Source organism: Diceros bicornis, chromosome X, assembly GCF_020826845.1.
Source record: "Diceros bicornis minor isolate mBicDic1 chromosome X, mDicBic1.mat.cur, whole genome shotgun sequence".
Taxonomy (NCBI): domain Eukaryota; kingdom Metazoa; phylum Chordata; class Mammalia; order Perissodactyla; family Rhinocerotidae; genus Diceros; species Diceros bicornis.
The window spans coordinates 26,546,640-26,573,840 of record NC_080781.1 but is presented as its reverse complement, the minus strand read 5'-3'; the positions used below and the strand labels follow the sequence as shown (position 1 = coordinate 26,573,840).

The 27,201-nt window shown below is 38.8% G+C and overlaps 1 protein-coding gene and 1 long non-coding RNA gene across 5 annotated transcripts in view; one reads left to right on the top strand and one right to left on the bottom strand.

Annotated features, from left to right (window-relative positions):
• The window catches only part of DMD (dystrophin), a 743,617-nt gene extending 731,203 nt beyond the window's left edge, over positions 1 to 12,414 (top strand). For 3 of the 4 annotated variants that reach the window (XM_058535613.1, XM_058535611.1, XM_058535614.1), the window contains one exon: positions 9,848 to 12,414. In XM_058535613.1, the coding sequence (XP_058391596.1) occupies positions 9,848 to 9,945 (98 nt within the window). In that variant the 3' untranslated portion in view covers positions 9,946 to 12,414. Of the gene's footprint in view, positions 1 to 5,111; positions 5,144 to 9,847 lie in introns of all 4 variants that reach the window. The other variant, XM_058535615.1, reaches the window with a different exon arrangement.
• The window catches only part of LOC131400846 (uncharacterized), an 84,751-nt gene that overhangs the window by 46,908 nt on the left and 10,642 nt on the right, over positions 1 to 27,201 (bottom strand). The window lies entirely within an intron of this gene.

The following is a 27,201-nucleotide window of genomic DNA, read 5'->3' as shown; positions in this document are numbered from 1 at the left end:
CACTAAACTGATTTTCTGATCCAGTGGTTTAAAAATACTGATCTAACCAATCTCAGTTTTTCTTGCCCAGGTGAATATCTTTTTTTAGAAATTAAATTTTAAAAGTTTTACCATGGAAGTTTCCGCCAAGACCTTGCTAATGTCTTAGAGGACATTGTACTTTTATTCTGAGTCTGCCATCCACGTTCCCATTGTTGTGTTACGAGAAATGAAGTTCCCAGTTGCTACAGCTGTTTTGGACAGCTGTTTAAGTAACTCAAAACAGATGTCAGAGCCAGAGGTCTGACATTTAGTGGAAATGTGCTGTTAAATACCACCTCATGGTTTACTTAACCCTGTTAGATAATTGCCCACAGAGGAAAAACCTTTTTTTAAAAAAATTACGTTTTTCATAAATATAAAGTAAGGGAGTTATTGTGTACTTTAAATTTACAACTTTTTTGTTACCTTTTGCCACAGTTTTGACATAGAGCTCAAGTCTTAAGGTATCAGCTAATCTTCATCTTTCATTTTCACAAAAAGTACCAGGAAGCCCAAAGAAGTTAAGTGCCTTGTTCATGGCCATTCAGCAAGTTAAATTAGGCTTCTGATCTTATCTCGATGGCCTTGCTAATCTCTTATCCAAATTAATAAAGGGGTTGCATGCTTCTCCGTTTATTGATAAACTGATAGCCAACACCATCCTGCATAATAGCCAATATAAAGTGCAGGGTGTTCAAGATGTGAATATGTGCACATTTAGCTTTGTGCTAAATCTTTCCTGATTAATCTCTAGATATAGTTAGCTGTTCACAACCACTTGGGGGATTTCAGTGGCTCAGTGTATATTAAACATGGAATGTTAGCTAATTTCTATCTAATCTGTTTATCTATAATCTGTCCCTCTGTCTATAAGTATATGTAGAAGCTGAATTCCACTGTAATAAAAATCATTATCTACTATAAAACACTTTCTGAATCTCCACATTATTCTATAGGAACACTACGTGGTAGAACGAACAATAAACATAATTTTAAAATAAACTCTTTAAGCGATTTGTCCATACATCTGATCTTTTAGCAGTCTAACAAAGGTATTTTTATCCATATGTGCATTCATGAAAGAAATGCTTCCCCAGTCGGTGGTATGGTATTGGGCTCTTTAAAAATGAGGTGCCACTGCACATAGATTAATGAATGATAGGATCCAAGATAAGCTCTTGGTGCAATAAGACAATTCAGAAAGCAGTTAGCAGTGCTATGTGGGTATTTCTGCTGCCTGTGTAATCTCTTCCCCGCTGACCTTTGCCTCCTTAGTTTTATCCCCAACAGCCTATACCAGCCTCTCCCTCTCATACAACCCTCTTGCAAATAAGCCCCCATACATTCCGTTAAATGCTTCTTACCAACCCAACAGCTTTGCAAAACCTGCCATCTTCTAAAATTCAAGTCCTGTCTGTGGTTCTTTGATGGAAGAACAGCATAAAGAAAGGCAAATGGAAACATCATGTGCCCCCTTTCAGGCACCGTTCTGTTTCCTGTCTGCTTCCATAAAGGATTGGAGCTCTTATTCCTTTACACTGGGGGCCAGCAAACCATAGTCCCTGGGTCAGATCTGACTCACTACCTGTTTTTATAAATAAAGTTTTATTGGAACACAGCCACACCCATTCATTTTCCTATTGCCTATGGTTGCTTTTTCACTCCAAGGGCAGAGTAGTTGTGGCAGAGATGAATAGTTGCTACAGACACTGTGTGGCTTGCAAAGCCTAAAATATTTACTATCGGGCCCTTTACAGAGCAAGTTTGCCAACCTCTGCTTTATGCTATTTCATTGGTGTCCATTCGAGCTCATTACATATTTACAGTCACAGGCTTCGGTGCTGATCAGCTTTCAGCTCAACAAAACTGTGCATTTGAATTGATTTGTGCATTTATATCCATGTTCACCCAAGATCCAGCATGTTTCAACATATTTCAAGAACAGCCGTTTGAATCTTCTTCCACTTGTAATGACACAGAAATCCTAAAAAGGCACTCATTCTTCCTTAACTTTTTTTTTTTAATTTTTTGTTTATTGCAGTAACATTGGTTTATAACAGTGTAAAAATTTCAGGTGTACATCATTGTACTTCTGTTTCTGCATAGATTACATCATGTTCACCACCAAAATACTAATTACAACCCATCACCACACACATGTACCAAATTATCCCTTTCACCCTCCTCCCTCCCCCTTCCTTAACTTTTTAAAGACAGTCAGTGAACTGAGGTAAAGAAGCTAAAGGCACCCAGAAACAGTAACATCCTGCGATTCTGACTCTGAAATAAAGAATTCCAACCAGTCGTCTCAAGTTCATACTGCCTGAGGAAACTCGACTTCTCCAGACCTGACCAAGCCCTTTATTTAGACTCTGGGCTCCCCCAGCACACTTCCTTTTTCTCTTGCTTCATTTCCTGACAACATACCACATTGCCAGATGGACACCCTAACTGAAGGTCTAAGGAAACTCATTTCCAAAGAATGTATTTATGAAATAAAACTTTCATCTGGTACTTATTTATTGGTCAAGAATTTTTTTAAATGGTGCAACCAATTAGCCTCTATTTTGTCAGTCTAGAAACTATTCCTAATACAGTAGAAAACATTCTGGTTCAACTGTTTTTAAACCAAAAGCAGACCTTCTTTTTGTTACTAGGGTAATGAGCACAGTGGAATCCAAGTGATGAGGGAGGATTTTGAAAGAGATTAGGGTTAACATGGCTCTGGGAGGTCAATTTTAAATAAAATATGGTTTCTGAAGAAGTACCTGAAACAAAACCCAAATCATTTGCTCCATATTCAGCAGGGATCAGTTGATACTGAGCTCTGAATATGGCTTGGTGTAGCATTAATAAAGATACGTGACCTTTATCATTCTAGGAACCATAATTACATTCCAAAACTAAATCATATTGTTTTCAAACAACACTGTCCTTCCTAAACTTCTCAAGTTTTAAAAATAGGTCAAAGTTACAAGCCAGAACAAGTTACCAGCCCTTAGCATCCAAGCTAAAGGGTAGCAGGCAAGGCCAAGTTGCCTAAAACACCGAGGGAGTCTTGGCCATGACCTAGTGGCTACCTTACTAGTTCAGTCAGCCAGCATTTACCAAATACCCATAGTGTCGAGGTATTGTACAAGGTATTGGGGACAGAGAGGTGGGTAAGCCACATGTGGGCCCTGCCCTCAAGGAGCTCATGGTCTTCTGGGGAAGGGAATTAATTCTACTACCAGACAATATAACCATGAAGTATAATGATATAAAAAAAAAAAAAACTTGCTAAAGGAGTCAAAAGGAATAGGTGAGTAATTCATGCTGGAATTCATTTGAGCCAGCAAGGATGAAATGTTATCCTCCTCTCTTCCCTTTTTCCTGTCCTCTGGTCTAGGCTACTACTGGGAACACCCACAACTGAGGAGCCACTACCCTTTTTCTCTCTCTCTTTTCCCTGGTTTGAGGAGTGTCATGCATGCCTTGACCGTGCTTACTTGGTCAAGCATGCAGTTTTTATACTCCTAAGAAATCTGACTCACTTAGGAAAATTCAGAAGGAAGGAAAAGAGGGAGGGAGGGAGAGTCATATTTAGAAAACCTTTAAATGTATACTAGAAGTTTTAAACCCTAAACTCGAGTTTTGAAAGATTTCTTTTGGAGTAGGAGCTCCATACTTCTTTATTCTAGAGGAGTCCTTCTCAGATTGTTTCAGAGTTTTAATCTTCTTGGAGCCCCTGAGCATGGTGGGTCGGGGGGAAGGGAGATGCTGTACAGCCTCTCTCACAGCTCTGCTTTTATTTATTTATTTTTTTTTGTGAGGAAGATCAGTCCTGAGCTAACATCCATGCTAATCCTCCTCTTTTTGCTGAGGAAGACCGGCTCTGAGCTAACATCTATTGCCAATCCTCCTCCTTTTTTTTTTCCCCCCAAAGTCCCAGTAGATAGTTGTATGTCATAGTTGCACATCCTTCCAGCTGCTGCATGTGGGACGCGGCCTCAGCGTGGCCGAAGAAGCGGTGCGTGGGTGCGCGCCCAGGATCCGAACCCGGGCCGCCGGCAGCGGAGCGTGCACACTTAACCGCTAAGCCACGGAGCTGGCCCACAGCTCTGCTTTTATGTGCTCTAAATAGTGGGATTCCATATAAGATTGTCTTAGGAAGTGTCCCATTGCTAAAGTCAGTCAAAGTTTGAAAACCAATATTTCATTTTGAAGACCCTTGAGATAAAAGGAAATTGCATGCCTAAGACATGGTAGATATAGTCAGAGGTCCCTAATTTTGTCTAATTATAAATATTATCATAGAAAACTTTCTCATCAGAACCTGCTTTTCAAAAATAAATAAATGCATACAGAAGTTGGATTCTATAAAAATTAAAAAAAAAGAAACAAGGCCAATGGGCCTTTAGCCACTGACTCTCAAGGCTCCTAGTGTCTGTTGAATTATGAGGAGGAAGTTGAAGGCTCATGCCTGGATCTAGCTCTATGGCTTGCCCATTAGTGGGACTTTTCTCCTTCCCCCTTTTTTCTTTCTGTTCTCTCAAATGCCCCCAATCCCATCATGGGCGTGCTCAGCTTCTATCAGATAGAATAAATTCTCCCAAGAGGACAGAGTCTGGCCTCTACGCGATGTTCTGCCTTGCATTTGGGGTGTAGACTTTTGGCACACAAAGTCAACTCCTATTTATGTTTTGGTGTGTTGATTGTCAAGTCGAGAGTGAAGAGATTCTGAGATTTTCGAGCGTTAAGCTTGAGATTCTACAGTCACCCTCGAAAGCAATGTTCGATTTGTCAGATTTCTATGCTGTGCCTGCTTGCATCCAGTTTTATCCTGTGAACTCTATGGATTCTATAAGTGATGTCTCCTGGATCATGTTATCTGTTTACACTGATTTTAAGTGTATGTAAAGGTTATTTGACTGGATGTGTCTTTTGGGTTTTTTGTTTCTGTTTTTTCTGTTTTTTCAGAAGGGAATAAATGAATTGTCATCTCAACATTTGTTTGATAAAAGCAGCAAATTGGTATGAAACTGTATATTTACGCATGATTTTTTTTTCCTTTCTGATATCTCTGCCTCTTCCTCTCTCTATTATTAAAGGAAGAAATACCCCTGGGAAGCCAATGAGAGAGGTTAGTGAGATTCAGGCTCACAGCCATGGCTTCTGTCTGTCTCATCCCGCTTTCTATGTTCGGCATTGTGTAAGAATTGTGTGCGTGCACGCGCATGTGTGTATTACACGTGTCATCATGTAAGGATGGTAGTCACCTCTCCACTTGCAGCTCATGAGGAACATTCCTCAAATGTTCATTGCCATTGTCATCACCATGACAACGACAGGACCAGGGGTTGGGTGAGCAGGAATCTCTTTAAACTGGCAACCCTTTATAGTCCCTAGGTTGGAGTCCTATAGTTCATCATCTGTTGCTATTTGCAACACACACAAAATCTTCAAAATAAATTTAGCCTTGAACATAATTGATGAGTCATAAAGCTTCCTTCTACTTCCAGAACCCTAGCATTTTCTGCCAGTGCCTTTGGTTTTTATTCTTCTGGGATGACTTCATTTTGTTTTTGTTTTCTTTTTTCCTGGTTCCTACACTCTTTCCCACTTTAGCTAACATTGTTTGAGCACTTACTGTGTGCCAAGGACTGTTCTAAGTACTTGCCATCTTTTTCATTATGTAATCTTCATGACAAACCTATGAGGTAGGTACTCTTATTAACCCCATTTTACAGATAAGGAAACTGAGTCAATGAAAGGGTAAGCAGTGTGTCCAAGGTGACAGAGCCAGAATTTGAATCCAGGCAGTCTGGGTCCAGAGCCACACTCTTAACTCTTATGCTTTACTGCCACTTTAGAATGGTGTTTGAAAGGCTTGTGTCATCTCAGCTTGCCCTTTAGAGAATGCGTTTTTTTTTAATTTGGCATTTGGAGCCAGATAGAATAACCAATTGGGGATAAAAATTGAATGTTGGAGTCTTGAGGGTTTTTGTAATGCCTCTGTATGGGTTAAAAGGGGTAGGGTACACATCATCACTGAATGTGGTTTGGGGTTTTACAGTGAAAGCTGCTTCATACTCTGTTCCACCAGGAATATTCTCTGAACATTGAATTACCTAATCAAATGACTATTGGATGACAAAGTGTTGAATGACAGTCCAAGTGAAACAAGATTGTCCTTACCAAGAGTTTAGTGTGAAGGACACGAGAAGGAAAGGTCTCCCGTGGATGGCCATAGCATGTACTATTCTGGGAGACAGGTTGGACAGATGGAAAGTCCTTATATGAGAAGGTTCTGGATCCTTAGCAACAGGATAGATGAGAGTAGCCACTGATTCATTTCAACATAAGCTGTCATACTGGAAAGTCTGCCAACACCACGCCATACAAGTCTAATGAACTTAATGATCCTTCAGTGTGTCTACACCAGTGCTCCTTCCAAGGCATGGGGCAGTGGGGTCCCAGGGAGGGAGTGATAGGCTGGGAGGAGAAACTGAGGAAACCTGAATCGGTGAAGCATTGAATGCTCCTGACTGTTTGCCTGGCTCACGTACTTCTTATGTGAGACTTCTTGGGTTCATTCTTATGGTAAGTGCCCCTTACATTTTATTTTAACTTGTTGTAAAAAGTTGCACCATAATTTTGAGCACCCTGAACATGTTTCTTTCATGAACGAATTTTAGAAAAGGCCAGCTCATATCATGGAAGTCATATAGGCATTTGGAAACTCTACTACCTGAGGTGTATTATAGTCAGATAAGTTTCTATAAAGCCAGAGACTCAAAGCAATGGTGAGTTTTTAATGCTATGAAAATACCCCAAATGTACAGTAGACCAGATTTTTTTTTCAAAGATTACATTATAGAGAAGATAAGCAAATTTCACTGCAGTTTTCTGGCTTTGCTTTGGCCAACTTAATACTAAGCATTTATTTGGGAATTGTATTTTTAAAAAATAGAGTGCCAGATTGCTATTGAGGTCTTGGATCTCTGCCAGAAAGTCTCAATTCCAATCACTGTGGAAAACATCTCTCTCAGGCAGTGGTGGCACATGAGACTAAATGTGTTGCAGTTAGCACCAACTTGGAAAAACATACAACTACCCTAATGTTCAACGCATGGTGCCTTTGTGTTCAACAATCCTTGCTTAAGAATGGATTAAATGAATACTTTCTATAGACGTATTTTTGTGTCAACTTGTACCTGAAGCTGAATGCAGATGCCTGAATCCTGCCTGCTTTTCAGTGCCTTTCCCACTCTAGTACAAGATTTCAATTTTGACTGTAGAAAAATCTGTCAAGTAAAATTAATGACCTCACTAATGTTCTGCATTACACGCATGGATAATAGAACCAGGATACAAATCTATTTTCTGTATCCATATCACAGCGCAGTTTTATGCCTCCAATGGATTGAGGTATATGATTCTTTGGGGCAGTATTTTGTCAAAGAGAGAGAATTTTTTTTTCTGGCTCTAAAGAAAACCTTCATGAAAAACAGTGGGCTCATTAGTCTGGTAGAACAAGTATTTGTAAATAAAGTAACCAAAAGCATAACATAGGTATGGTGAGGTGACTCTGAACATCCATTTTTCTAGCATAGGGACAGCCATGGTGAACATTTGACAGTCTAGACAGGTTAAAGGCCACCTAACATTTTGTGAGAGTGCGTGTGGTGTATTAAGTATAATGAACCTCTATTTTATCTGGTAACTTTTTAAATAGCAGATACCCGTAGAACTTATGCCTCTTGAGAGACTCAAGAATTTTCCTTCTGGGTAGTAACTGAACACCATTTCAAGGAGTAGAAGCACCACTTGGCTATATCATCTATAAATGCATTTACTTGTCTTTATTATCTTTTGAACTATAGTCCACATCCCCTAGCACACAGTCTAAAATAGGCACTTTCTGATTATTATCAATAAACCAATGGCGAAAAATTTGAGTTCTTCCCTGCTTTAGGTTTTGTAATACATTTTCTAGCTACCAGGTGAACTATACTATAGTTCTATACTATAGTCAGATGTGGGTAAGGAGAAATAGTTGGACTTATATTCAGGTATCAGGTTGTAAGGGTCTTGGGTTTTGTTTTTACTGGCTTCATTAATAGCTGTTAAGATTGCAAGTACTTAAGAATTTGCAGTTAGTCCATCTATTTCCAATTATGCATGAATAATTGTGCAAATTTCCCAGGGTTGCTGGGCAGTCAAAAATAGAGACACAGGAAGCCCTCTAACCTGGCAGCATCAGTTATATATTTGTGCTCTAAGGAGCAACACTATGTCTTCCTGTGGTTTTTGTCATTTAGAAAAGCCAAAGATGGTTTCAGTTCTTCACTGAGGGCTGCCAAACTCTCGGCCCACTCTGAATAGTACATGTGCTTTGTTAAAATTTTTTATATTTGCAGTCTCAACCAAAATCCAAAGTGATTTAAAACATAATTAGTTCTCACTGAAACTCTTTGTACTAATAAAGCTCAAAGAGATTTACAAAACTTGGTCACCTTAATATAAATGGCTGAATGGCATTCAACTTTTAATAAGTCTTAACTTGATCTGGTGCCATCACTGTTTAAGTGCCTGCCTATGAACCCTCTTCAGATCCTCACTCATATTTAAAAACGATATGTCTCTTGAAATAAATATTAGAACAGAATACCTGCCCTAGTCTATCTTTAATTTTTATAGGGATTTTAACAACTATTATGGGAATCTGTAAAGTTGATACATGGCAAGGTAGTAATAGCCTAGTAAAGCATTTTTAGTTCCAAATGCAGTACTTGAATAGTGGAATGATTTACTAATGTCTAAGAATTAAAATTAGCCATATAAAAATATGGGACATATATGGAACGGCAAGTCATAAAGTATGTCTCAGATTATCTTACTCTAGATCTGAATTTTGCTACAGAGTACTCAGGGACATTGTGCTGCTTTTGTGCTCCATGCTGGGGGGTTAATGCTAGGTCACATCACATTATTATTAAAAGGCTATTCTGATAGTTAACCCTCATTTAGGAGGAGATCCAAAATGGATTCACAGGATAGTCCAATCCATGCGATACATGTGGGTCATATTATAGGCTCTAGAGTAGTTTGGAACGAAAAATGATTTTTATTCTGAGGCTTCCTAATTCAAACGTTTATAGTGTACAGAAAGGTTGATTCAAGAGTTTATTTTTCAACCCAAGTAAAAGCAGAGAGAAAATAGTTACCTCCACCATAGCCTTAGAAAAGTGAGCCAACAGCTAGCTTTAAACAGCCCTGAAATGAAGATTTCATGTCGTGGTGATGGTAGTAGTGATGATGATGGTGGTGGCAATAGAGTGGTGGTGGTGGTGGTGGTACTTATGGTGGTTTGATAGTAAAAAAATTGTACTAATAAATAAAATTTTGTAAAATATTTTAAATATTTACATAAAATTTTTGTAAAATATATAAAAAATTTTTACATAGTAAATAATCTCCCACAACAAGGTGGAAATGTGTATCCCATCACGAAATATTCCTGTTATGACAGGAATCTTGCGCTTATCCGTGGAATCCTTTTGATATATATTTACATTGGGAAGTTGAGTGCAGTCTTGAACATTTTTCAACTTAAATGACACTGCTCCAATATTAAGCTGATACTAACAACGTGGAATGGCTTCATTAACAAAGCTTTGCTTCTTCCTCGAAACTAGTGAAAAATCAAGCCCTGTTGTGTATGCCCTCGATGCAGCTAACTTGTTGTCTTCAGCTAGAAATGGGACATGATTTCCCAAATAGCAGAGTCGGATTGATGCTATCCTCACCTTGTGTAAAGTCGTTCTCTCTCTTTGTTTTCTAGGACACGATGTAGGAAGCCTTTTCCACATGGCAGATGATTTGGGCAGAGCGATGGAGTCCTTAGTTTCAGTCATGACAGATGAAGGAGGGGCAGAATAAATGTTTTACAACTCCCGATTCCCGCATGGTTTTTATAATATTCATACAACAAAGAGGATTAGACAGTAAGAGTTTACAAGAAAAAAAAAATCTATATTTTTGTGAAGGGTAGTGGTACTATACTGTAGATTTCAGTAGTTTCTAAGTCTGTTATTGTTTTGTTAACAATGGCAGGTTTTACACGTCTATGCAATTGTACAAAAAAAAGTTATAAGAAAACTACATGTAAAATCTTGATAGCTAAATAACTTGCCATTTCTTTATATGGAACGCATTTTGGGTTGTTTAAAAATTTATAACAGTTATAAAGAAAGATTGTAAACTAAAGTGTGCTTTATAAAAAAAAAGTTGTTTATAAAAACCCCTAAAAACAAACACATACACACACACACACACACACACACACACACACACAAACTTTGAGGCAACACATTGTTTTGCATCCTTTTAGCGTGATATCCATATGAAATACATGGCTTTTTTTTTCCTTGCATATTAAAGATAGGACTTCCTCTAACACCACCGAATGACTATTTCACATTGCTCTTTTTGGAATTGTTAACTGAGTGGGACTGGCTGTGGGTTTTTGTTTTATACATCTATATGTCTATAAGTATGTAAATGCTATAGGGATATAGATAAATAGATATAAACTTCTAGAGACCTTTTAAATTTCTTGTTCAAATGTTCCTGCCACTTGCTAATGGAAAGAAATTGCTTCTGGTCATCCAGGCTTACCTGTTTGGTCTAAAATGAATGTTCCCTGGAGCCTCAAGCCAGAAGGAGACTACCACACTAAAACATTGTCTGGGGCTCCAGGTGTTTCTCATTTTAAACTTTCCACTGACAACTAGGGTATTGAATTTTTTTAAAAAGGAACATATGAATGAATACACAGGACGACTTATGTCCGAGTAATCTGCTGGTTGATACATTCAGCTTCCTGCTGCCGGCAATGCCACGACCTAGATTTAATGATGCTTCAGTGGAAGTCAGAGCATCAGAAGGCATTTTTAATTCCCAGACGGTAGGAAGACTATGGTAAGGGCTGGAGGGCTATGGATTCCCAGCCGATCCCTGTGAGGGAGCCGGCCACTCTTAAAGGAGAGGATTGAATGAATGTTCATAACCATACATAGAGATCTTTATAATTAAACTGAATTATCCTTCCTCCTCTCACAGTCAAACAGCAGTGGGTGTTTTGGTTTTTCTCTTTTTTTTAAGATTTTTTTCTCATTGCAACGAGTTTTTAAGTGCTGCAAGACTTAATTTAAAATAACCCTTGGGAAAATGTGTAAGACAGTGGCCCCATCACATTGTGATCCTGTTAATATCCACCCAGAAGCCCATGACCTGTGTTTCCCTCCTTTGCATTTCTCTATGAGTAATTCCACACAGGTTTGTAAGTGGGAACGCAAATTGATTCAAATGTTCCAAAAGGTACTCCAAACCCTTTTTGGTGGATTAGACAGGTTGCATATGTAAAAAGACGAAAATTGTTCAAAAAGAGGAGAAAAACTCAAGAGGACTAACTGGTAGGAAAAAGCTTTACTCTTTCATTTCATCTTATTAGTCTGATTTTTTTTTAATCATTCAATAGGAATCACCGTGTGACCTATTATTTTGCAAATCTGTTACCTCTTACATTAATGTAATTAACTTTTGGAGAGTGGGTTTTGTCCATCATTTTATTAATGATAATTAACATCAAACATGGCTTCTCATGCTATTTCTACCTCACTTTGGTTTTGGGGTGTTCCTAATAATTGTGCACACCTGATTTCACAGCTTCACCACTTGTCTGTGTGAACATTTTTCTCCATTTTCCTTTTCCTTTATAATTTCCAAAAGAAAACCCAAAGCTCTAAGGTAACAAATCACATGAAGATTTGGTTTTAGTCTTATATTTTTTCCTTTATGTGACACTGGACTTTTTCTTTACCCAAGGATTTTTTTTTTTAAACCACGATTTAAAACAAGGGGTTCCTTTACTTCCTACTAAGAAGTTTAAGTTTCATTCTAAAATCAGAGGTAAATAGAGTGCATAATTTTGTTTTAATCTTTTTGTTTTGTTTTATCTTTTAGACATTAGTTTTGGAGTGAGTCTGTCAAAATATTTGAATAAAAATTGAGAGCTTTATTGCTACGTTTTAAGCATAATTTGGACATTTTTTTCATGTTCTTTATAACCACCGAGTATTAAACTGTAAATCATAATCAATGTAACTGAAGCATAAACATCACATGGCATGTTATGTCATTGTTTTCAGGTACTGGGTTCTTACTTGAGTATCATAATATATTGTGTTTTAACACCAACACTGTAACATTTACTAATTATTTTTTTAAACTTCAGTTTTACTGCATTTTCACAACTTATCAGACTTCACCAAATATATGCCTTACTATTGTATTATATTACTGCTTTACTGTGTATCTCAATAAAGCACGCAGTTATGTTACAAAAAAGTGTTGGACTGCAATACTTTGTTTTGATTTTAATTTAGTTATTTAATTTTTAAATAGGTAATTCATTCATATGGTGGAAAAATGAAAAATCCAGAAAGGCAGATAGTGAAAAGACCCCAGCTACCCTATTTCCACATCATCCTCACTGCCCTATAACATTATTATTAATTTCTTGTGTATCCATCCTTCCAAAGTATCTTTATATAAGCAATTACAAACATATGTTCCTACTTTTTTCCTTTTATTACACAGACAATAGCATTCTATGCACCCAGTTATATACTTTGCTTTTTTAAACTTAAGAATGGACTTGAGATTCATTCTTAATTATATTGAAATGAATCTTTCCATTTCAATGTATAAAATGCTTTCTCATTCTTTTTTACAGCTGCATAATATTCCAGTGTGTGATGTTTGTGGGATATGTGAGTTGTTTTCAGTCTTTTGCTATGACAAACAATACTGCACATCTCTCATTTTCATCATTTTGCTTGTTCAGAAATAATCTGTGGGACACATTCCTGGAAGTGAAATTTCTGGATCAAAAGTAGTGTAAGTAATTGTAGCTTGGGAGATCATTTTTGTGCAGCAATAATCCTAGTGTTTCTTTTGTTTTCTGTTTTAGTAATAACAAGTATATGAATTAACTGGTTTGCAGTTTACACTTTGCGTCTCAAGAGAATTTCACATCACTTATATTATTGTTAATGGTACCAGACCTAAGGGGAAATAATAGTGAATGGTAGGAGCCTTGCCTAAAAGGATGTCTCAGAACTGGTTCTGGGGAGGATACCCCTACCGTGCATAGTCATGACCACCGCCAGAGGGAGACTCCCTCACCCCTGTCCTGCTCCACTTCTGCTCTAGCTGCAAAGGAGGCCAAGAAAATGAGTGGCAATGTCAACTCTCCTAGGGAGAGGCTACCTTTGCCTCCCACCAAGACTGATAGTGACGAGTTCCCCAATGGGGTTCAGTTGCTGGGGGGGGGGGGTCCAAAGAAACGATGAAAGTCCACCAGGTACAGCCTATTCTGGTGATTTTGGAAATAACAGGAGATAATCAAGCTCATTAAGAATGATATTAAGCAGGTGTGGCATCTCTGATACAAATCACTTGCTAAGTTGTTTGTTGAGGTGATGATGCTGACCTAAGTGACTACTACACTAAAAGAGTGCCCTTGAAGTCCATATATACCAAGGCTAATTTTCATCCTATTTAAATAAATTATCCCTCTTGCCATTCCCCAAACCTGCCTTTGTTTGAAACACCAGACTGGCTGTTTTGATGGCCCTCAACTAGGTAACAGAGGAATCTTGAACACTTCACCGTGTCTAAGACAACTGTGTGTAGATGACTCTGAGGTGGGCATTTGGCTTTCCATTCCACACTTGGCACGGGCTGGAGGGAAGAGAATTATTTCAGTTAGAAATTAAAATGAATCAAGCTGGCACAGATTGTGCACCAGCAAGCAAAATGTGTGTTTGGGGGAAAGCACCAAGACTAATGGATGTGTTCTGTGGAGCCGCGGTGGGATTTCCCTGAATTTGTAATGCTCTAATGGTGGAATGAATACAAAGGCAGGCACTGGCACACTTGCAAAGACTTTGCCTTCAAATGAAGTGTAGGAAGGACACAAATTGAATTCTTTCCCACAGTAGCAAGCAAAGCCACTAGAGTAGGAACCACAGACACATTCTCCGTCGTTCCTTGGACTTCAGAGTGCTGTGATCTCATGGATTTATTTGACAAGACAACAGGGCAACATGCCAGACATTCTATAATAAACAATATTGTGTATGTGAACTTTGGGGATGTTTGAGAGTGGCTTTGTGTACAGAAAAGATTATATACAGTAACTTAAATTCTATACATACATACATATGTGTGTGCATATGTATGTATTTTATATATAGTCAGGATACATTTTCAGCTCTTCTATAACTTTTTATTTTGAAATAAAATTCAAACGTACAGAAAAGTTGCAAGAATAGTACAAAGAACCTCCATATACCCTTTATTCAGATTCAACAATTGTTTACATTTTGCCCTATTCTCTCTCGCTCGCTCTCTCAATAGTCAAGTCTGTTTTCATCCTGAACCATCTTGAAAGTTTTAGACATCATGCCCCTTTATACTTAAATACTTCCTGTATATTTCCAAAGAACTAGGACATTCTCTTGCAACCAATTGTTGCATAACAACAATTATCAAAATAAAGATATTTAACATTATATAAAACTATCATCTACTCCCAGCCCATATTCAATGTGGTCAATTGTGCAATGATGTTTTTTATAGTTATATGTGTTTCCCTGGTCTGGTCTAGGATCTAATTCACGATTTCATGACATTTAGTCACATCTCTGTAATCTTCTTTGATCTGGAACAGTTTCTCTGCCTTTGTCTTCAAAGACACTGACATTTTTTAAGAGTACAAGCCAGTTACTTTGTAGGATGTGCCTCAATTTGGGTTTGATGTGTCCTCGTGATTAGATTCAGGGTATGTGTTTTTGGCAGGAATATGACACAAGTGATGATATGTCCTCAGCACATTATAGCAGGCATCATGTAAGGATGGTCTGTCCCATTCTTGGTGATGTTAACTTTGATCACTTGGTGAAGGTGGGATCTCCAGGTTTCTCCACTTGGTATACATTTTAAAACCTAATTATTCTTAAGTCTTTAGGTTCAACTTAGAAATCTTATTATTTTTCTATATATATATCATGTAGATGATCTGTATAAAATAAGAACAGTCACTTTCTGAGAGTTCCAATTCAATATGGCAATGTAGGAGGCTCCTGAACTCACCTGTTCCCATAGACACAATGAATCTACAGCTACATACAGAGCAATTCCCTCTGAAAGAAACTCAGAAATTAGCTGAGTGACTCCTACACATATCAAGCAAATAAAAAAAAATCCACATCAAAACAGGTAGGAGAATGAATGAAGAAGCTGTGGTATATACACACAATGGAATACTACTCAGCCATGAGAAACAATGAAATCCAGCTATTTATGACAACATGGATGGACATTGAGGGTATTACGCTAAGTGAAATAAGTCAGAGGGAAGTCAAATACTGTATGATTTCACTCATAAGTAGAAGAAAAAAAACAACAACAAACAAACACATAGAGACAGAGATTGGATTGGTGGTTACCAGAGGGGAAGGGGGGGAAGAGGAGAGTGAAAGGGATGATTAGGCACATGTGTGTGGTGATGGGTTGTAATTAGTATTTGGGTGGTGAACATGATGTAATCTATGCAGAAATAGAAGTATAATGATGTACACCTGAAATTTATACAATGTTATAAACCAATGTTACCACCATAAAAAAAAGAAAAAAGAAAAAAAAACAGGTAGGAGAGGCTGAGACACAATGTCACCATAAACGCCACCACTGGTATGGCAACACACAACCAGGAGGGAATTCACAACTACCAGCTTCTCCCTGAGAAGCAAGGGGTTTGGACTCCACATCTGGCACCCTAAGTTTTAAGATTTCCACCAGAGATATGAGCCCCTAAAATATCTAGCTTTGAAAGCCACAGCGCTTGCATCCACGAGACCCACAAGGCTATAGCAAACTAAGAGACAGTTCTTAAAGGGCTCATGCAGACTCACTATGGCTAAACCCCCAGGACACAGCACAGAGGCAAGAGACAGAAACTTCAGTCTTTCTTTGAAAGAGGCCTATTTGCTTAACAGTTGCAGCCTGAGAAACAGGTTTCTAATTTAACACACAACAAGGGGCAGACTCTCCAGAAACCCCAGAAGCCAATGGATGCTATCTTTGTACTCTCCCTCTGACTCACTGCAGGCTATTGGTATCTCCCAGAAAGGAGCTTGTGCACACATCTGGTGCCCTGGTTTATGTGGCTACTGCCCAGGGAATGCCCCACGATTGCCTGGCTCTGATGGCCAGTGGGGCTAACATTCATGGGTCCCACAGGACTGTTACAAACAGAGAAACAGTTCTTAACTGGGTATCCCCCCAGGGCCCAGTACAGGGGCAGCAAACAGAAACACCCACCTCCCAGTCTTCCCCTGAAAGAGAGGGTCTGGTTTCCAATCACCCTGCATCTAGGTGCTGACTGAGATCCTCCCCTTTGGGACACTGACAGATCTTGGCACACCCTCAACTACTAGGAGCCACTAAGAACAGAGAAGGCTGCTTAGACAATCACAAAGGTTTGAGAGACAACCTAGAACTGGGCAGAGTTGAACAATAAGGTTCATCTCCTACACAGACCACTTCTTCAAGACTGGGAGGGGTGGCTGTTTTATCTAATGCATTGATACCAATATACCAATACAGAGAGTCAAGGAAAATGAAGAAATAGAGGAATACATTCTAAACGAAAGAACACGATAAAACATCAGAAAAAGACCTTAATGAAAAAGAGATGTGATTTACCTGATAAAGAGTTCAAAATAACAGTCATAAAGATACTCACCAAGGTCTGGAAAACAATGCATGAACAAAGTGAGGATTTCAACAAGGAGAAAATATAAGGAAGTACCAAACGGAAATCACAGAGCTGAAGAATATAATAACTGAACTGAAAAAAGACAATAGAGGGTTTTAACATCAGGCTAGATCAAGCAGAAGAAAGGATCAGCAAACTCGAAGACAGGTCAGTGGAATTCATCCAATCAGAGTAGCAAAAAGAAAAAAGAATGAAAAAGAGTGAAGATAGGCTAAGGGACCTAAGGGATACCATCAAGCAGACCAATATTCACATGAGAGGGTTCCAGAGGAGAAGAGAGAAAGGGGCAGAAAACTTAGTTGAAGAAATAACGGCTGAAAACTTCCCTACCCGTAGGAAGGAAACAGACAAACAGATACAGGAACATCAGAGAGTTCCAAATAAGATGATTCCAAGGAGACCGACACCAAGATACATTATAATTAAAGAAGTGTCCAAAGTTAAAGACAAGCAGAGAATTTTTAAAGCAAGAGAAAAACAACTTGTTACATACAAGGGAACCCCCATTAGACCACCAGCAGACTTTTTAGCAGACTTTGTAGGCCAGAAGGGAGTTTCAGGATATATTCAAAGTGCTAAAAGAAAAAAAAAAACCTGCCAACCAGAATACTCCGGCAAAGTTGTGTTTCAGAATTGAAGCATAAAGTGGTTTCTAGAGAGGCAAAAACTGAAGCAGTTCAGCACCACTAGACTAGCCTTACAAAAAACGTTAAAGGAACTTCTTTAAGCTGAAACTAATGGGCACTAATTAGTAACAAGAAAACAGATGAAAGTATAAATCTCACTAAATGTAAATATATACTTAAATTCAGAATAATCTAATGTTGTAATGGTGGGGGTTAATCACTTATAAATCTAGTATGAAGGTTAAAAGACAAAAGTAGTAAAAACAACAATACCTACAATAATTTATTAATGGATACACAAGATAAAAAGATGTAAATTATGACATAAAAAACATAAAATGTGGGGGTGAATAAAAATGTAGAGCTTTAGAATATATTAGAACTTAAGTTCTTATCAACATAACATAGATCATTATAAATATAAGATATTTTATGTAAGCCCCTTGGTAACCACAAAGCGAAAACCTATAAGTAGATGCACAAAAGGTAAAGAAAAAGGAATCTAAGCATTCTACTGCAGAAAAGTATCAAATCACAAAGAGAGAGAACAAGAGAAGAAAGGAAAAAAGGAATTACAAAACAGCCAGAAAACAACGAACAAAATGACAGTAAGGTCATGCCTATAAATAATTACTTTAAATGTCCCTGGACTAAATTGTCTAATTAAAAGATATAGAGTGGCTAAATGGATAAAAGACCCAACTATACGCTGCCTACAAGAGCCTCACTTCAGCTTTAAGGACACACATAGATTGAAAGTGAAGGGATGAAAAAAATGAAAACTAAAAGAAAACTGGGGTAGCTGTATATATATACATATATATATATACACTTATATCAGACAAAATAGACTTTAAGAAAAAGACTGTAATAAGAGACAAGGTCATTATATACTGATAAAGGGCTCAGTCCAACAAGAGGACATAACATTTGTAAATATTTATGCATCAACATAGGAGCACCTAAACATATAAAGCAAATATTAACAGACCTAAAGCGAGACATAGCAACACAATAATATTAGGGGACTTTAATATCCCACTTTCAGAAATGGATAGATCATCCAGACAGAAAATCAAAAAGGAAACATTGAACTTAAATTACACATTAAGCCAGATGGACTTAAACATTCACTTTCATCCAAAAGCAGCAGAGTACACATTCTTCTCAAGTGTCCATGGATCATTCTCTAGGATAGATCATATGTTAGGCCACAAAACAAGTCTTGATAAATTTTAAAAGAGTCAAATCATATCAAGAGTCCTTTCCAACCACAATGATCTGCAACTAGAAATCAGTTACAGGAAGAAAACTGGAAAATTCACAAATATGTGGAGACTAAACATGCTCCTGAACAACCAGTGGGTCAAAGAAGAAACCAAAGGAGAAATCAAAAAATATCTTGACACAAATGAAAGTGGAAACACAACATACCAAAACTTATGGGATGGAGCAAAAACAGTTTTAAGACGGAAGTTCATGGCGATAAATGCCTACATCAAGAAACAAAGATCTCAAATAAAAAATCTAACTTTACACCTTAAGGAACTAGAAAAAAAAGAAGAAATGAAGCCCAAAGTTAGTAGAAGTAAGGAAATAACAAAGATTAGAGCAGAAATAAAGGAAACAGAGACCAAAAAAAAAAAAAAAAAAACCAATAGAAAAGATCAATGAAACTAAGCTGGTTTTTTGAAAAGATAAACGAAATAGACAAACCTTTAGCTAGACTCACCAAAAAAGCAGGAACACTCAAATAAAATCAGAAATGCAAGAGGAGATGCTACAATGGATCCTACAGAAATACAAAGGATTATAAGAGACTACTATGAACAATTATATGCCAACCAATTGGATAATCTAGAAGAAATCAATAAATTTCTAGAAACATACAACCTATCAAGACTAAATCATGAAGATCTAGGAAATCTAGACAGATCAATTATTAGTAAGGAGATTGAATCAGTAATCAGAAATCTCCCAACAATAAAAGTCCAGGACCAGACGGCTTCACTGGCTTCACCAAACATTTAAAGAATAATTAATACCAATTCTTCACAAACTCTTCCAAAGAACAGAAGAAGAGGAAACACTTCCAAACTCATTTTACAAGGCCAACATCAGCCTGATACCAAAACCAGACAAGGACACTACAAGAAACAACTACAAGCCAATATCCCTGATGAACATAGATGCAAAACTCCTCAGCAAAATACTAGCAAAGCAAATTCAACAATACACTGAAAAGATCATACACCATGATCAAATGGGATTTATTCCAGGGATATAAGCATGGTTCAACATCTGAAAATCAATGTGATACACTACATTAACAAAATGAAGGATAAAAACCATATGACCATCTCAACAGATACAGAAAAAGCATGTGACAAAATTCAACATCCATTCATGATAAAAACTGTCAAAATGTGGGTATAGAGAAAACATACCTCAACATAATAAAGGCCATATATGACAAACCCACAGCTAACATTATACTCAATGGTGAAAAACTGAAAGCTTTTCCTCTAAGATCAGAAACAAGCCAAGGATGCCCACTCTCACCACTTTTACTCAACATAGTACCGGAAGTCCTAGCCAGAGCAACTAGGCAATAAACAGAAATTAAAGTTGGGAAAAAAAAGTAAAACTGTCTCTATTTGCAGATGACATGATATTATATAGAGAGAACCCTAAAGACCCCATCAAAAAACTATAGAATTAATAAACATCTTCAATAAAGTTGCAGGATACAAAATCAATATACAAAAATCTGTTGTGTTTCTATACACTAATAATGAACTACAAAAAAGATAAATTAAGAAAACAATCCCATTTACAATTGCATCAAAAAGAATAAAATACCTAGGAATAAATTTAACCAAGAAAGTGAAAGACCTGTACACTGAAAACTTATATATAAGACACTGATGGAAGAAATTGAAGACACAAACAAATGGAAAGATATTCTATGCTCATGGATTGGAAGAATTAACATTGTTAAAATGTACTACCCAAAGCAATGCACAGATTTAATGCAATACCTATCAAAATTCCAATGGCAGTTTTCACATAAATAGAACAATCCTAAAATTTGAATAAAATCACAAAAGACCCTAAATAGCCAAAGCAATCTTGAGCAAGAACAAAGCTGGAGGCATCATGCTTTCTGATTTCAAACTATATTACAAAGCTATAGTAATCAAAACAGCACGGTATTGGCACAAAAACAGACACATAGATCAATGGAGCAGAATAGAGAGCTCAGAAATAAACCCACACATATGTGGTCAATTAATTTATGACAAAGGAACCAAGAACATACAATGCAGAAAGGACAGTCTCTTCGGTAAACAGTGTTGGGAAAACTGGACAGCCACACACAAAAGAATGAAATGGACCATTATCTTATACCACATACAAAAATTAACTCAATGTATTAAAGACTTGAATGTAGGACCTGAAACCATAAAACTCCTAGAAGAAACCATAGGGGGTAAGCTCCTTGACATCAGTCTTGGCAATGACTTTTTGTATTTAACACCAAAAGCAAAGGCAACAAAGGCAAAAATAAACAAGTGGGACTACATCAAACTAAAATGCTTCTTCACAGCAAAGGAAACCATCAACAAAATAAAAAGACAACCTACTGAATGGGAGAAAATATTTGCAAATCATATATCTGATAAGGGGTTAACATTCAAAATATATAAAGAACTCATACGACTCAATAGAAAAGAAAAATAAAACAATCCGATATAAAACTGGGCAGATGATCTGAATAGACATTTTTCCAAAGAAAACATACAGATGGCCCACAGGTACATGAAAAGGTGCTCAACATCATTAATCAGGAAATGGCAAATCAAAACCACAATGAGAGAACACTTCACACCTGTTAGAATGGCTATCATCAAAAAGACACGCAGTTGGGCTAGGTCAGAAAGAGAGCAATGCCCTGAGGCTTTTCTTCAGGGGAAAGGCTGGAGGAACAGGCAGCAATGGTCTGGAGGAGGAATTCTAACTACTGGTCCCAAGGGTAATGGAGCAGTGCCAGTGTGTTTGGGTTGCTGTGGCTTTGGTCCTTGGCATACGTCAGATTGGTCCCCAGAGGCCCACGCCAGCAACCTGCATCACTTCCTTGGGTCCTTTGGCCTCCCTGAAGGCGATAGACTTTCGGCATGCACAGTTCAGTCTCCCATTCTGGCCTCGGGTGGTCCCGCCTCTGCACAGACTTTGGGCCAGATTCTGGTCCCCTATACCTGGCCGTGCCCCTGGAGCAAGAGGTGACTTGCTCCGTAGTGTGACTCTGATGGGGTGTCGAGGGAGGTGATTGGGGTTTGCTTGATAGGTAGCATGAGCCAGACTCCTTAAGGATGAGTCTGGGATGAGGGGCCTCTGGCACCTGGGGCACTCAGGTTTCTCGTCTCAGGACTCCCCTACCGAACCAACCCGTAGAACTCCCGAGATCTCCTGAGATTGGGCTTCCTCTGGGAAGAGTAGTCGTAGCAGCAGTGCATTGGGCCTGATTCTGCCGCCCTCTGATACTCAGCGCATCCCAACCCATCCTCTCCCTGCCCCTCCAGCTGGACTCACATTTACCACCCCACCCCCAGAACGGGGGAGGGAACTGCGCATGCACGGCTGCAAGTTTTCTGAAATACTCTTCTACCATATATTGTATGAACTGAGTCCAGTTTTCTTATACCGTTCATTTTGAAATCACATTTGTAAAAGAACACATTTTCAACTGTAACCTAAGGCTAATCTCTCCAATTCGCTCATATGCCAAACTGCCACAAACATTTTAAGCACTTAAACAAACAGATTATTCCTAAATTCAACAAAGAAGTATTAAAACCATGGGTTAGGTTTACTTCACCATCTCTTTGTTTTATTCTAAACTTCCTAGGCTTTCAAGCCTTACTTGGTAAGGCAAAGCTTCTCAGTCGTATACTCCTAACGTGTCCCAGGAGTGCGGAGGTCTTAAACCTTGCGGTCTTGGGGGTGGCCGGAGGAAGCCTGTAACCTTCAGCCTCCTGCAGTTAACCAAGGACGCCCTACAATTAAAAATCAATTTCTCTGTATGCTATGACGTGAAAACAGTTGGGAAACACTGCACCGAGGGAATACTTTTACCATCCCGAAAGTTGAGGTTACTTGTTCAATTCCTGTCCATACTAAAACTAAACATCCTAGGTATGTTGACAATTTTTATTAGTCAGAAATTTGTGGCTAAGATGGGTTCACTCCTCTTATGGATAAACATTCAATCTCTTTTCATAGTCCTCCTCCTAACAACAGGAGGACTCCAAGCCATATAGGAAGTAAGATTTTGCACACATTCTTCATACCCTGATTTCCTGGGTTTAACTTACCCTTTTACCAGTGTGGGTAACTGCAAGCCCCTATTCTAGGGCTCCCATAAGTCCTAGCTCACTAGCCTCATTCATTGATTATGTGGCTTGTCTTGACATAATTATTAACAAAACCCTTTCACTCTCAAAAATGCCCTGGTTAGTAGAATAAATTACCTGGCCATCCTACCTATAACTATGTTGCACCTAACTTCCTCCAACCACAAGTGTTTCTCAATAGAGATGCTACTGGCATTTGGGTTGGGACAATTCTTCGTTGTGCACGACTCTCCCTCACTTTGCAGTTCTCCCAGTCATTGTGATGACAAACCCGCCTCACCACATTTCCAAATGCCTCCTAGAGAAGCAGTAGAGAATTACCGGTTCTCTTTCCAGTCTGAATACAGGCTGTATTCTTTTCATATTTTCCCTAACTGGCAGGCTCCAGCTCTCAGATATTTTAATGGCATTAGTTCTTGCATACTTTTCCTATTTTGTCCAACCCTCTAGTCACTTTTTAAAGTAAATTAAATGACACTACCCCAGATGAAAACATTGACCATCTGATTAAAGCCAGCAAATAAAGAAATATTTTCCAGGGGTGGAGAAAGAAGCTATCCTCATTTACTTGCATTCATTTAAATGCAGCATCTCACCTCCCAGTGCATTTTCAGCTTGTAGTGGATACTGCAGTGTTCCGGCCACCTCCCCTCTCGTCTTCAGGGCCAGGACACCCACACCCCAGCTTCTGAGAAGATCGGCTGCTGATGGCTCACAGCTGTGTCCCTCTCTGGGCATTGCCTTCAGCTACAGGGAACTGCCTTGCCCAAGGTAACACCACTTCTCCTGGGGGAACAGCCTGGGCCAATAACTGGCTCATGTAATGATACAAAAACCCAGTCTCCTTGCCTCAATTTGGGACAACTCTAAAGGGCCATCCCAGCTCCAGAGCATCCTGTGAGATCTGCTGTAGTTGCAATCACATCACAGTTCAGCTTCTCTGCCCCACCTGCCTTTCTCACTTCCTTTAGGTGTATCTCCCATGAGCACTCCCCAGCAAACCTTCTGCAGGTGAAGAGAATACTCCCTCTCAGGGGCTGTTTCCAGGGAGCCCAGTCCAAAACATTGCTGTTAGTATTATTGGGAACAGAGTTGCGAAACAAGAAACGAGCAACCCAAACCATTCTACCTGTCTCTCCATCCTGCTGCCCTCTACAGTCAGACTGTCCATCTGCTTCTAGCCAGTCAGCCTAGCCTTCTTCACTCACTGCTACATTCTTATTCTTCAAGGTTTCATCTGACCGGTCATGATCCACACATCAGTATCCTTTCCTGCCTCCATACTGAGCTGAATCACCCTCCTTCTCCAACGTTTACTCACTCATGGTTACTTCCACCAAAATGCTGCTGTGTGATATGTATGTATATGTGCTTATATTTTTACAAACAGTCCATCCCCTTGTGGCATGCCCCCAGGCTCACTCCTTGAACCTCTTCTCTTTAATGTGTATGCTACCTTGGTGATCTCCTTCAGTCTCAGGGCTATAAATACCTTCAATATGATGATGACTCTGGGATTTGTATCTTTAGCCACAACTTCATCCATGAACTCCATATTTATAGATCCAGCAGCCTCCTCAACATCTCTACTTGGAGGTCTATTAGTCTTCTCTAACTTATCATGTCTAAAACTGAGCTCCCAATCCACCCACTAGCACCACCTCCACACTGCTATCTAAACGTTCTCACTAGCTAAAACAGATTAACCCCAGCTATTAATGGCAACTCCTTTCTTCCAGTTGCTCAGGCCAAGAACCTTGGAGTCACCCTCGACGACTCCTTTTCTTTCTAACATCCATTCCATCAGCAAATTCTATTGGCCCTCCCTTCAAAATATATCTAGAATCTGGCCACATCTCCTCATCTCTACTTCCACTGCTCTGGTCCAAGACGGCCTTTATGCTGGCTCTTTTCTCTGCCCATGTGCTGTACTCCAAATGCCTCTTTTGCTGGCTTCCTTACCTTCATGAGGTTTTTACTCAGAATTCACCTGTTGAAATGAATTTCTAGGCCCAAGATGGAGCTGCTTCTGCCCAGGTTGTCACGTCAGCAAACCAAAATGTAGATAACTTTCGTGTCCTTGTAAATGCTCTACTTGACCAGAAATGAAGTCTATTCAGTCAGCCAATCCCCAAACGCCAAGCCAGCTCTGGGCTCTATATTTATTTCTTTGTTCCTTATTCTTTATCCTATAAAAGCTTCCTGCCTTCTGTTCCATTTTGCAGTTCTCTGGACCCTTGGGAGCAGAGACTGCCCGCTTCATGAAGTGTTAAATAAAGTTTGTTTATATCACCTAAATTGTCTTCTTTAATCATTTTTTAACAACCTTCTCAGTCAAACCTATCCTAGCCACTATTAGAACTGCAACCCCAAACACTATCTTCCCCCTTCTCCACTTCATTTTTCCACATTATATTTATTATCAGCTGGCATACTATGATTCTTTACTTATATATTTGTGCATTATCTGTCTGCCCCAGCTAAAATGTAAAGTTTGTGAGGGTAGGGATTTGGGTCAGTTTTGTTCATTATGATATCCCAGAGCACCTAGAACTCCTGGCACACAGACTGTGCTCAGAGTGAATGAATGAACTAGAGAGGAGACAAAGCACACAAGGAAAGTCACATTTAGAGATTTCATATACTAGCTTTTCTTTGCTGGGCATTAGTCATGTTCTTTTTGTGGAGTGGTGTTCAGAGCTCCAGGATGAAAGAGACAGCCTAGGGACATTCTGGCAGAGTCAGAGACATGACTGCTTAGGAAATAAGATCCTAAAAGAAATAAAGAAGGAAGCTGGAATTTCATACAAAAGGAAAAAGAAAACAGAACTTGAAGTGATTTCACATCTTACATGATGACTAGTTGTTCTCCAGCTCTACTGAGGAGAGAACCAAAACAACAACAATAAAAAAAGAAGTTTAAATCCTAGCTTAAAGAATTTGGGATGATATATGAGGAAGAATTCAGTAACAACCACTCTGGCTAAATACTGGATACAGTAGATTCATCTTCCTCTGGAAGTTTTTATAGGAGAACATATTCTTCAAGTCTGGTCCTCTTTGATAGCAATGTAGGCAGGTAAAGGCTAAAACAAGAAGGTGAAATGACTTCATAACAAACTTTTCCCTCCTCTGACTCTCTGGCTTATCTTTCACTGGCTTGTTTGGCTGAATGTCTTGTCTAAGCCTGGCCTTTTTCACATATAATAGGACTTCCCACCCCAAGTCACAACAAAGTTGGCACCTTCTGACCCATTCTGGCACTTTGCTCCAACATAGGTCAACATTTGCACCTTTAAGTAATGTTAAATTCTTCCTTAAATCTTTCCTCAACATCCCACCCTCCCACCACATTTCTCTTAAAAATTTTAGTATCCTGAAACTATATATAATACCCTGATGTACTGACAGAAAACCCAACCTACTACTATATGTATGGGACATATAAAAATTGTAACTGTAAAGTAGGTTTATTTATTTATTTTTTTTGGTGAGGAAGATTGGCCCTGAGTTAACATCTGTGCCAGTCTTCCTCTATTCTGTATGTGAGATGCCGCCACAGCATGGCTTCATGAGTGGTGTGTAGGTCCGCACCCAGGATCCGAACCCGTGCACCCCAGGCTGCCAAAGCGGAGTGCACGAATTTAATCACTACACCACCAGGCCAGTCCCTAAGAGGCTTTTCTAAGTCTGAAAGCACAACAGTCTAAACAAGTATATCAATATTCATAAAATAAGCATTTACTGGGTTTCTACTTCCAGCCAAGCACTTAGGATATGAAGTTGAAAGGGGTTAGGTGTCTGCTCTCTTGTACCTCACAGTCTACTAGAGGAGTCAGGTGAGAAATAATTGCCATAGGTCATGATATAAGGCTCACACAAGCTAAAGTGGTAGCACAAGGAGGGTGTACTAAGCAAATAGGGAGAATCAGGCAAAATTTCATAGAGAAGATCCCTACACTGGATCAAATTAATTACACTTGCAAGCACTATGCTAATATTCTTTCATGTGTTTTGTTTGGAAAAGACCTTTTCAAATAATTTGATCTTTAGGATAAATTAATGTTCCCTGCACTGTATGATGGTCATGAGAAGATCCTGTATGGAATTGGTAGCCAGATGTCTAATAGAGTAACATACAGCCAGAGGATTATAATTGCCAATAAAAAATTCCACATTTCTGGTCACATTTAGCAAAGATTATTTAACAGACGAGCATTACTACAAGCAGCTTGAATCCACCAACATC